The 13,112-nt window shown below is 37.4% G+C and overlaps 1 protein-coding gene and 1 long non-coding RNA gene across 24 annotated transcripts in view; one reads left to right on the forward strand and one right to left on the reverse strand.

Annotated features, from left to right (window-relative positions):
* Positions 1 to 13,112, reverse strand: part of LOC145516665 (uncharacterized) — a 207,836-nt gene that overhangs the window by 69,462 nt on the left and 125,262 nt on the right. The window lies entirely within an intron of this gene.
* Positions 1 to 13,112, forward strand: part of LOC145516659 (uncharacterized) — a 165,957-nt gene that overhangs the window by 1,060 nt on the left and 151,785 nt on the right. For 13 of the 23 annotated variants that reach the window (XR_014061611.1, XR_014061613.1, XR_014061603.1 and 10 more), the window contains exons 1-3: positions 34 to 481; positions 1,058 to 1,191; positions 7,384 to 7,451. Coding sequence is in view for 1 of the 23 variants with exons in the window: in XM_081518060.1 (XP_081374186.1) it covers positions 7,419 to 7,451 (33 nt within the window). In the remaining 22 variants the exon portion in view is untranslated. Of the gene's footprint in view, positions 1 to 33; positions 482 to 1,057; positions 1,192 to 7,383; positions 7,452 to 13,112 lie in introns of those variants that run through there. The other 10 variants (XR_014061605.1, XR_014061604.1, XR_014061602.1 and 7 more) reach the window with 2 other exon arrangements.

Raw genomic sequence — 13,112 nt, forward strand, 5'->3', positions numbered from 1 at the left:
GAGCTCAACGCTCCGGCGCCCTAAGAAGGTTCTAGTGTGAAGAGTGCAGTATCTCGCAGACCCTAAGCCTGTTTGGGCCCAGCATCGACGCTAGGTTTTTCTAGAATGAGAGCTTGAGGAGCTTGGGTGTCCCGGGTGGCAGCTCTGCTGCGCTGATCCATCGCTAGGCCTCGTTTATTGTGACAGCCAGAGGGGCCTAGAAAGGGAGACATGAGGCAATGTGGCGAGACAACGCAGTGACAGGACGAGCAGCCATTTCCGTGGGCTAGGGCACATTTGCAGCATTGTTGGGGACCCCGATCTGCTCATGACAGAAAACTCCACTCTCGCCTCGGAGATTCCCTAAGTCAGTGGTTTCACCCCATTTCTGATTTCCTTGAGAGCTAATGCTGGTGCCTGCAAGGGGATTCAAAGAGAGTGCAGTCAGCCACCTTGATAGGATGTCTAGAGGGCGAATCTCTTGGAAATCAGAGTCCTAAAGGTGTAGTACTTTGGTGGGGGGGGTGGGGAGTGGCTAGGAGGGGTAGGGGTGGGGTCATGAATGTAGAGAGGCATCACGACCATGTCCAAACTGGCCATGTACTTTAGATGGGATGCTGGGCATGACTTTTTACCCTTTCAACTATCCTTGTATATTTTGAGAGATAAGTCTATGTGTTTATAACATGGAAAGAATGTCAAAGGCTCTCAGTATTTTTCTAGGGGAAAATTGAGCTGAAGAATTAGATAGAGGTCTGTTCATATCAGATATCTTGTTGGTATCTGGAACTTCTTTGTGGGAGGGTGGGTGGCACAGACTAAAGAAAAAGCATCATCTCAGCTATTTAAAGGATAGACTTTTCTCCTTAACTGATATTTATGGGAGTTTCCATGTAACTGCCCTTGTAACATGTTTGTCTACACTTTTTTTTTTTTTTTTGAGTCCTGCTAGCTAGCTATGAGTTTGCACTCTGAAACCTAGCCAAATTTGTCATAAGGGTATTTTTGGCTGTTATGACAAAGATCTTTCTGTATCAATTACACAATTTAACTACACAGTTTTTTTGTTTTTTTTAAGGTAACCAACAGTGATTAGTGGAGAATTAGAACCACTGCCTGCCCTAGTTGAGCATGACCTTCAGCAAGAGGATCACAGGGGTATAAGCCAAACATCAAAGACTATTGGAGAGCTGGATCACTGCAGGTGAACAGGTAGGCATTTGAGACAAAAACAAAAACTAAGGAAGGAGAAGTGAAAAGATCTAGTAAAGAAGGATTCCAAAGGGTAAAAGATATTCTGTTAGGCAAAATGGTGTCATTTTTGTACTGCTACCTGTTGCCCACTAATACACTGTGTAGTGCTAAGGGCTGGCACAAAAAAAATGCTGATTTTTGAGGACTTTATAACCTAAGAGCAAAAACATCAGGGACTTCATTAGGAGAAATGCAAGCTAGTCTTCAAGTGTTAAATCATGTGTTCTTACATAAATATTGAAGGCATTCCAGGAGAAACCAATGGGAATGTGGTATCCTTCACTTGTTTACCAGCCTTGTAAAGCTTGGAATAGACATAATCTTTCTGAACTTCTGTTATAAGATCTTAAGGTGTTTAAAGTAATATTTAGAATTTCCTTCAGGATTGTTTTATATTTATTCGTGAGATTATGGGTATGAAAGTGCAGACAATGGGTATAAAGTTCTAGAATGTATTAATGAGTATGTCATAGAATTTCATTATGGATGAATTGGGCTATTATTATTATTATTAGGCTAAATGAAGGGAAAGGTATGTCAAAAAGAATAGAGTCATGAATAAGGACACTGAAGAATGAAGAAAAGTTACCCACCAACCAAATTTTCTATTATGCTTGGAATTCCATATGGCATTATATATCCAGCACAACTTCTATATGAGACAACATAAAAGTTTTTCCTACATGGAAATATTATTTTTTTAAAGCAGTGTTCTTTAAATTTATCACCTGCTGCTGCTGCTAAGTCGCTTCAGTTGTGTCCAACTCTGTGTGACCCCATAGACAGCAGCCCACCAGGCTCCGCCGTCCCTGGGATTCTCCAGGCAAGAATACTGGAGTGGGTTGCCATTTCCTTCTCCAGTGCATGAAAGGGAAAAGTGAAACTGAAGTCACTCTGTCGTGTCCGACTCTTAGCGACCCCATGGACTGTAGCCTACCAGGCTCCTCCATCCATGGAATTTTCCAGGCAAGAGTACTAGAGTAGGGTGCCATTGCCTTCTCCTATGTGCTAAGTCACTTCAGCTGTGTCTGACTCTTTGTGATCCTATCTATGGTCTGTAGCCCGCCAGGCTCCTCTGTCTATGGGATCTCCAGGCGAGAATACTGGAGTGGGTTGCCATGCCCTCCTCCAGGGGCTCTTCCTGACCCAGGGATTGAACCTGCATCTCTTACATCTGTTGCATTGGCAGGAAGTTTCTTTACCACTAGCGCTACCTAGGAAGCCCAAATTTATTTCCTAATGGTAGCTAATTCCTAAAAGGGGAGGCTAAGAGGAAGGTTGAGCAAAGTTGAATGCATTTGCAGAGTTGGATATCATTTTGACAGATACCCCATTCCTTTTGTGCCTGCATGCTCCCTGATGGAATTAAATAACAGGATCTTGGCTTCTTTTACCCTTGAAACCAACTTGTTCTTCAAGTTATTGTCTATCTTTTGCTCAAAGTGAGGAGACTACGTAAGTAGTGATCATGATAATTTGGTTAGGTCTATATTTGGCTATTATATAAACAAAGTACTCATGAGCAACTCTCATTATTAATTTTCAGAAACTAGATCTCCATGAGCTCACATATTTCTAATAAAATCAAATGTACCAAGAACATCTATTTGTAGAAAGGACCTAATTGTAGTAGCAGCAGCAGCAGCAGCAGCAGCAAACCTATCAAAACACCTTAGATTCCAGAACAGATAACACATCACAGTTTCCTTTTTTGGAAAACTAATGATAGGATTTTAAAGCTGCTTGGCAACAATTATGAAACATGGGCAATAAAACAATGTAATTGTACAAGAGAGAGAACAGATATCTAATTGATGTTTTCTTGTTTAATTAGTTTTAAATTCAATTACTTTGGTGTAAACTATGATTTAAAATAAATGTAATTGTCTTCTACGTGCTTTTGTCTTCATTAAAAAATATTAGCTGCCTCTGGGTTTATACAACAGAAGTATTTATACACAATTGGTATTTGGGATCAAGGGTTTTCTTTTTGAAATGTTCTAGCAGATATAATTACACAGAAAATAAGCCCCTACCCCACCATGGGTAGAAAATCCCACACCCACCATAGGAGGTGAGCTACCTCTGTATTTATTCACTTCTTTTCATCAGGGGGAAGTGAAAGTCGCTCAGTCATGTTCAACTCATTGCAACCCATGGACTATACAGTCCGTGGAATTCTCCAGTCCAAATTCTAGAGTGGGTAGCCTTTCCCTTCTCTACAAGATCTTCCCAACCCAGGAATTGAACCCAGGTCTCCCGCATTGCAGGCAGATTCTTTACCAGCTGAGCCACAAGGGAAGCACACTTAGCCTAAGCTTTAAAGCCTCAGGGATTTCTGAAATCCACGGGATCTGCTGGGGGTGGATAAATTCTGTATCAGTGGGGATGTCCCGCAACTAAAGGATAATTTAAGGAAAGTTCCTAAGGCGCTGTATCGTTATCAATTTGAATGGTGTGTCAAGTCTGTGTCTAAGTTGATGATGAGTTTGGGGTCATGGGAAGAGATGGGAGTGCTGATTTTCCAAGTGATGTATATGTTTATGTGTGCTGGTGATTCAGGCCCACTTGGCTAGTCATAAATATCACAGGGTAGAGTGTCAGAGGGGCCATATAGAGAGATCAGAATTTAGTGACCTTGGAAAGAAAATGACCACTGTAAAATGAATAAATGTGGTGGTTTGGAATATTTCATTATAATGATTTTAGGGCTTCCCTGGGGGATCAATGGTCAAGAATCCACCAGGAGACACGGGTTCAATCCCTGGGTCGGGAAGATTCCCTGGAGAAGGAAATGGCAACCCACTGCAGTATTCTTGCCGAGAGAATCCCCTGGACAGAGGAGTCAGGCAGGCCACAGTAAATGGGGTCCCAAAGAGTCAGATATGACTTAGCGACTACACACCAGCACAACAACGTACTGATTTGGGGATCACTTAAAGATTTTAAAAATTACTCTTTGGAAAATGTTTTAAATGAAATGTGTCAAATAATATGAATATTTTTCTAATTTGAATCTTGCATGATAATATTTATTTGAGCTTTGCTATGTGAAAATATATGAGGGTTTTTTCTTTTATTTACATAATTAGCAAAGTTTAAACAAGTTATCAATGCTGGTGAGTATTCAATAATTAGGTATTGGATGTAATAACATCGTCTGTTTACACAATAATTATATAATTAGATGGCCATCTTCTGTGTTTAGAGTTTTTAAAGTATAATTTAGTAACTTGGAAAGTCTTACAATATGAAATTGAGTGAAAAATCAGGACAAAATATATAACATAAGTAATTTATTAACCTATGTGAAACCCAGTTCCTGAAATCTCAAATGTGGATAATCTTGAGAGAAACACTGCTTAAAATAAGCAGAACAATGTGTAAAGTATGTTGCCTGGCACCTATTAAGTATTCAGTTACTATTAGCCATTGCTATTAAATAGCCAGTTCTAGCTCTATTTTGGGCATCCCAGGTGGCTCAGTAGTAAAGAATTGGCCTGCCAAGCAGGAAACACAGATTCAATCCCTTAGTTGGGAACATCCCTTGGAGAAGGAAATAGCAACCACTCTGGTATTCTTGCCTGGGAGATCTCATGGACAGAGGAGCCTGGCGGGTCCGTGGGTTGCAAAGAGAGTCAGATACGACTTAGCAATTAAACAACAACAACAACACACTCTATTTTGTTTTGTTCAAGTGTAATTTTTTTTCAGTATATGATATATATCTTTTATTATAACTATTACTCCCCTGTTCAAGTTGTTTCTTTAATTTTATTATAATCATATTTTTTCTTATTTTTTGGAAAGGGTGCATTCTTCATAAAATAAATTTTCAAAGATTTAAGATCAACAATGTCATATCTATAAATATGGAACTTGGTTTTGCAATTTCAATTTTTTACTTCTTGCCATTACATTAAAATATAACACAAATGGTTAAAGCAACCAAAGTTTTCAGAAAGTCAGGCTAAAGTTTTTGATGATGTAACTTCAGTCTTTACCTCAATTGTTTCGTACTCTTCCTTCCAGTGGTTTCCTAGCTTTCATATATTGAAATATTATATGAAATAATATTACCAAAATATTAGTCTTTGGGAATAAATAATTATAAAAGTTAAGGAAGTCATCAACAAGGTGAATGATAATGAAAAGGAGGAAAATTTTAAACTAAGATGTCTAATTTTGAATTAATGATAATGGTATGTGGAGCTGGACAATCATTTTGACTTATCAAGGTTTTGCTATTTCATTATTACAAAATGACTTTAACTTTTCACTTAATTTTCATTTAGTGGTATCTGTATTGAGTTGATAGTTATCTTTTAACCAGAGGATTATTGGAGGAGGGTGACTTTCTCTTTTTAAACATTATGAGAGAAATATTTGGCCTTCTGAAGAGATTAGGATTTTCTGTATTAGGGAGCATGTATATTATTTATTGGAATAAATATTCCAATATAAATATGACAGATAAAATGTACTTCTTTTTAAAAAACATCCTGCCCTTCTTTTTCTCTTTGGATATTTATAACTTTAAACTAACCATGTAAGAGAACTTTTTTGACGTTTTCAAAGGGCAAATATTCTGAGCTTTTTATCAGCTACCATCTTGTTTCATGATGACTGAACCAAGCCTTTTGCTCTTTGAGCAAAAGCAAAATCAACAGTTTTCACTGAACAGATAAATAAAAAAATGCACAACTATTAAACTGAACAATGTTATGCTAATTAATAATAATTAATTAATTATGCATAGGAGAATCCTATGGGCAGAGAAGCCTGGCAGGCTACAGTCCATGGGGTCGCAAGAGTCGGACACGACTTAATGACTAAACCACCACAATGATGCTTCAGTTGATGATAGTTTTGAAGTAGTTGAGTTATTTTGTCTTCACTAATTTTAGCTGTTTCACACTTTTAAATATAACTGGAAGAAATAAAAGAATGAAAGCATATAGCTTTTTCATATTGGGAAAGACTAATCTGGTTTTGTTCAGTTTTTTCTTCTGTTCACTTTATAGGACTCCTGTGAGTTGACAGGCAGTTTGTAGTCTGCATATATAGAAAACAGTGAAAACTGAAATCTAGAATGTAATGTATCTTTTAGGACATTAGTTCAGGCAATCCAGTTCCTGAGTACTTACTATGTGGCCACCAGAAAGCTAGTGCTATGAGAAATATATCATGAGTGTAGAATATTTTAACCACACTAGGTGGTCTGTGTTATATCAGTCCTTTGATATATTTTCAAACATTATTTGTGATGTTGTATAATTTACACACTTTTAAAATATATACATTTTCAATATTCATAAGCAATCTCATTGTTAATCGTTCTATGTACTTGCTAATATTTTGTCTATTTTATTTAATTAAGAACATATTTAAAAATTTTTCCATGGTTTATTTCTAGATTTATCACTTTTCCTTCCAATTAGGTTTATTTCTGCTTTGTGCATTTCAAGGCTCTATTACTGTTAAGTACCTGCATATTCTTTAATATTGTTTTACTTTTATTAGAATCTTCATTTTATTAGAATGAAATGATTGCCTTATTGAAGGTTGTTGCTTTAATTTCTGCTTTGGTATTAGCATGCTGCTTTCACTTTTTCTGATTAGCATTTCAGTGTTAACAGTTCTTTAAGTTTCCTATGTCATTTTGTTTAGTTATACCCTTGAAACCAGGATATGGTCATCCCTCTGTGTATGGCAGGGGATTGGTTCCAAGATAGTCTCCACCCATCTCCCCTGATACCAAAAATCCCCCACTGCTCAAGTCCATTATATAAAATGGCAGAGTACAGTAGCCCCTCCCCCATCTCACCCCTTCATCCCCACACCCCTGGTTCCACCTCTGTGGATTCAACCAGTGAAGTGAAAGTCACCCAGTCGTGTCTGACTCTTTGCGACCCCATGGACTATACAGTCCATGGAATTCTCCAGGCCAGAATACTGGGGTGGGTAGCCTTTCCCTTCTCCAGGGGATCTTCCCAACCCAGGGATCCAACCCAGGTCTCCTGCATTGCAGGCAGATTCTTTACCAGCTGAGGCACTATAGAAGCCCAAGAATACTGGAGTGGGTAGCCTATCCCTTTTCCAGCGGATCTTCCCAACCCAGGAATCAAACCAGGGTCTCCTGCATTGCAGGCGGAGTCTTTACCAACTATGGATCAAATCCACAGATGCTGAACCCTTGGATACAGAGGGCCAAATGTGTAAGTAGATTGTCTTCAATCTAATATTTTATCAAGAGAATTTAACTTTCTTAACATATTGTGATGAATTCTGTGTCTACCACCTCATTTTGTGTTTTTGACTTATACCTTTATAGGATTTTCTTTTTCCCTTTCTGCTTTTCTGCCTTCCTGTAGGTCAGTAAAGTTCATAATATAATCATCGTGTGCTGTGTGCTAAGTCCCTTCAGTCATGTCCTACTCTTTGCGACCCTATGGGCTGTAGCCAACCAGGCTCCTCTGTCCATGGGTTTCTCCAGGCAAGAATACTAGAGTGGGTAGCCAAAATCATTATCATCATTATTATTATTGTTTTCCCTTTTGCTGGTTCCTCTTTGCTGGTTGGTAACTCTTCCATCATTATTTTCAGTAATTATTATTTAACATGCAGAAGAATAAATTTTTAAACCAAATTTAAAGACTTGAGCATATTTTAAGTAGCCCTAACACTCAACTTTGCAATTGGCTAAAATTTTACATTTAAAAAAATTCATAATAGGTATTTTTGCAGTTATTTATTACATTTACTCACATATTTATCATTAATTTCTTACACACTCTTCTCTTATTTTCAATAAATGAAATATGTCACATAGTAATTGTTTTAGTGGTGGTATGGAGTAGTAGATATACTCTCTTAGTTTTATATATCTGAAGATATGTTTATTACAACCTCAGTATAAAAAGTATATTAGCTGGGTATATAATTTATATTTAAAATTTTATTCCTTTAATATCATGAGGGCATTATGTGTTCTAGCATTTATTATTGCTTCTGAGAAGTCTCCCATCATGTGATCATTATTCCTTGCCAAGTGTCATGTCTTTTTCTTTATCCTTGATATACTTCAGTTTCTTTAAGAAACTGGTATTGGTATCAACTTATTTTCATCCATTATGACTGATAGTTGGTGGAGACTTTGAACTCATGTCTGGCTTCACAGGTGGCTCAGCTGTAAAGAAGCCGCCACGGGAAACGCGGGTTCATCCCCAGGTCTGGAAGATCCCCTGGAGGAGGGCATGGCAATCCACTCCAGTATCCTTGCTTGGAGAATCCCATGGACAGAGGAGCCTGGCAGGCTGTAATCTATGGGGTGGCAAAGAGTTGGACACTACTGCGACTTAGCACACATCCTTAATTCAGAAAATTCTTACATTTTTAAATATAGCCTCAGACATTTTCTCTGCTGGAACACTTATATAATTACATTAAATTATCCCAATCCATAGCCCATACTTCTTATACATGTTTTATGTCTCTATCTACTGTGCTACATTCTGTAAAACTTCCCCCAAACTGTATTCCCATTTTTTTATCCTTCATGTCTCATTTAAAGGTTAACCTAATTATGAACATTTCAAAAACAATAATTTTTATTTTAAGAATCTCTTAATTTTTTTATATTTATCCTTCACTATTCCATTTATATCTGTTTTTGTTTCATAATTTCTCATTCTTGAGTTACTCATTTCTCATTCCCTTTAGAGATTGTAAACATACTTATTTTAAAACCACTATTGATGTTTTTTTCTTATTTTCATTTAATCTGTCATGAGTTCATTTCCTGCTGCCAAGTGGTGGCTTGGCTCAAGGTTGCCTGGCTGCAAGGCTGTCTGCTTCTTTGTGTCTCTATAAGAGGCAGTGTTATAAGCACTGTGTCCCCCCAAATTAGTAAACCAGGGATTTTTTTTCAGCTTCTTTTCAGTGTCAAGAAGCTCCACAGTGAGACCAGCTCTAGTGCCCCATTGCACCCGAGGGACCACATTTCCTTCTACTCTATGGAATCTGCCTTTCCTTGCTTCTAGTCTCAGATACTAACAGACCTGCAGTGTTAGTTTCCCTCAGTAGTATTTTGCATTTCCTTCCATTTCTGGTCTTTCAGTACATTGAAGATATTTAATTGTATCTTTTATATTTTATCTGCTTTCTGCCATATGTTGGATCAAAAAGGGAAGGTCTCAAAGCCTGAATTTATAACATCTTAATTAGGTATCAGGAAGTTATAAAATGTCATGCATACCCTTCCCCTTAGCAGTCTGCAAGTTAATTGAGGAGAAAAGTTTCTCACATGAAACATTCTAGCAAGAAACATTTAGAGAACACAAAAGAGACTCTAATGAAAATAAAAACTTGTACCCATTTATACCAAAATAATCAGGGAAGGCTTTTTGAACATACCAGAAGGAGTTGAGATTTTTCTTACAGAATGAGTAAGATTTGTAGGAAATATATGAATTTTAATTCTTTACAGATGCACTTTATTATGTCCCCAGAAGATGCAATATATGTAACTTCCATTAGTGGCTTTTCAGTAACTTCCATTAGAAAGACAGTGTGTTAAATTGTAAACCTCTAGGTATACACTCAAGTGGCAATATTACATAATTTTAAGGGGGCCCTAAAAGTTTCACATAAAACCTTGTCCCAGTAGTCACTCAGTTTTGCAGAAGCTGATGCAAGAGGTGGAAATGTGTGCACACATCTATGTCCTCTAAGAAATGCTAAGACTATAACTACTATGTTATTGCATTTAAAGGAATATTCTTCCAGGAAAGTATTAGCAACAACTAATTGGATCAGTATTGACTCATTTCCCAGAGAAATCCAGTATCTAATGCTGAGTGTCTCTTACTCCTTCTGCCTGAATTTTCAGCTTTAAGCTACTTCATAAACTGTTCATATCCTCAGAAAAACCTAAAAATAATTGCATTACATAACTTCCTAATATACCTCTGATGCCTGCTCATCAGGGCCCATACTAGGGGTTCAGCACACAAGCCAAGAACCAGTAAATGAACAGTAACCAGAGGCAGGACTTTTCACAAATAGGCTATGGTTTATTTAATGCCTCTGTTTCAGTCTCTTTTATTCATGCTGCACCGAAGTTCACCCAGCCATTTTACAGAAATAATGGATATATTTGGCCCTGTGCCTTGTTAGTTCTGATGGTTAGTCTGACTCAGACGAATAACATTCCAGGCAAAGAAAAATATGTAGCTCTTCTAGTGCATGGAAAAGAGCAACTGCAGGCTTTAGCCACGGGCTGTGGCAAGGTCTGCAAATGGATGACTAAATAGGTTCAAAGTAGGTGATGGAAATCAGGAGACAGGAAGATTAACCCACAAGACTGGTCTGTTTTAAGTCAGCTTGACTTCCATTTATTGCAACCCTGACATTGGAATAAACCTATTAAATATATTTTCAAAATGCAACCAAGTGGTAAAACATGATACCTTACTTTAAAACTTTTTAAATTGAATGCACCTGGTGAGGCTCTCTATCAATTTATGTTAATACCACACACAAGCAAGCCAGGACCTAATCACCAAGTAAGCAGTAAAACTGTTTATAAAAGCAAATGTTCTCTGGGTCAAGTCCATGAAAAAAAAAAAAAAAAATATTACATGTATGTATAAATATAAATATATATATCGATATGCATGCTTGCATGCTCAGTCACATCCAACTCTTTGCGACCTCATAGACTATAGCCCACCAGGCTTGTCTGTCCATGGAATTTTCCAAGCAATAATATTGGAGTGGGTTGCCATTTCCTTCTCCAAGATATACCTGTATACAGATACTATATTTCTTAACCTTTGTTATAATTCTCAATATGTTATTGAATATATGTTTCATAGAGATACGTTCTATGCAGTGATTTGATCGTCCTAAACGACGAGAAGGATCCCATAATTATATAAAGTTCAGGGTCTTTGTAAGTCCAAAACAAAGATTTTTTAAAATGCATGAAAAATAGTTGTTTCTTGAATGGTCATTGACTGAGTCCTCTCATTCTAAATGTAGCTGTTTATGATCACAAGCATCCGCAAAGAGACAGAGTTCTGACTGAACTCACTCCAATCCACCCAATAAACCTTTCTCTAGAGAGCTGGTGTAAAAGCTGACGGTCAAGAAGCAGAGGGGCTCCCTGGAGGCTCAGCTGTAAAGAATCCGCCTGCCAATGCAGGAGATGGAAGAGATGCAGGTTTGATCCCTGTGTCTAGAAAATACCCTGGAGTAGGAAATAGCAATCCCTCCAGTATTTCTTGCCTGAAAAATCCCATGAACAGAGGAGCCTGGAGGGCTGCAGTCCAAAGGGTCTCAAAGAGTCAGACACAACTGAGCTACTAAACACGCACACACATACACACATATAGGTTGTGATTCCAACTGATACATGTTAATATGCAGCACTATTTCCACAGTGTTTCACTTATTAATTTCTCTAATGATAAACACCTGTACTAATCTCTAAGTATCCATCCATTCATCCATATTCTATCTTTTTAAACAGTTCAGTCATCATGTTTTTTGATGATTTTTCCCTCCCATGTAATAGAGTGTTAATGTAATTTTCAATCTCTGTGAATAAAATACAATGAAATCTGCTCCAGCATCTGAGAACAATTGTCTTCAAATGTGAATGTTGTGAAGAAATAAGTGGAGTGAGTTTCTTAGTCATCCAGGTTATACTCATTTAAATATCTTCAATATGGTTACAAACTGGATCAGAAGTCTATTTGGAATTAAAAGGCTGCCTTTGTCACACACGGATGTGCTAAAATCTCTTACATACTGTGGGTTAATTTCAAGTTTATATCCAAAGGATTCTTATTTCATCCAAATATTGTTCACACTTCCAAATGTCAATTTCACATACCTCTCTTCTTAATTTGCCACTGAATGTATTATTTTGATTAGTGTTGTCAGGAAATACCTAAACATTTTTCCTTCTTGATTGGTATTCAACAAATTCTTTATTAGTCCTAGGCTGCTTTGGTACATTCAGGAAAGTGTAAAGAAGTATGGGTTCTAGATCTTGCCATCTTTCCTACTCTCTAAATCAAGTGTCCCCAACCTGTGGGGTCTAATGCCTGATGATCCCAGGTGGAGATGATGTATTAATAATAGAAATAAAAGGCACAATAAATGTAATATGCTTGAATCATCCTGAAGCTATTCCCCATCTTTGGTCCGTGGAAAAATTGTCTTCCATGATACCAGTCACTGGTGCCAAAAAGGTTGCTGCTCTACATTACTCTTGGGGGACTTCCCTGGTGGTCCAGTAGGACTTCCCTGGCGGTCCCTTTCAATGTAGGGAGCCTTGGTTCGATCCCTGGCCTGGGAGCTAGATCCCACATGCTGAAACTAAGACCTGGCTCAGTTTAATAAATAAATAAATATTTTAAAAAAAATTACTTTTGGCCTCAAGTTTTCTCATCTGTACAATAAAGGGACAGGACTAAATCACTGATTCTAGTAGGAGATGGATATAACAAAATCACTGATGAGACAATACAAACATGTCTGTCAATAGTGGTTGTGACATGGACTCAAGAGTCAAATCTCAGCTGTTCCACTTATTTAGTTTTGTGATTATTATTTAATTTTTGCAGCATAGCATGTCATCATGTAAATGAGGGAAAATTATGGTGGTAAAAATATAATAAAAAATCTCACTCATATGCCTTTATGTGAGTGTGTGAAAATTAAATGTAATAAATTCTGTAAGGCATTTAGTTCATGCTTCAAATGCAGTGAGCACCCAGTAAACATCAGCAACAACTATAAAATGCTAGCATTACTGTTGCATCAAAATGGTGCACAGGACTGTGGGGCTAAAACTATCATATAATTTA

Source organism: Giraffa tippelskirchi, chromosome 8, assembly GCF_054371585.1.
Source record: "Giraffa tippelskirchi isolate mGirTip1 chromosome 8, T2T-mGirTip1v1.2.pri, whole genome shotgun sequence".
In the NCBI taxonomy this organism is placed as follows: Eukaryota; Metazoa; Chordata; class Mammalia; order Artiodactyla; family Giraffidae; genus Giraffa; species Giraffa tippelskirchi.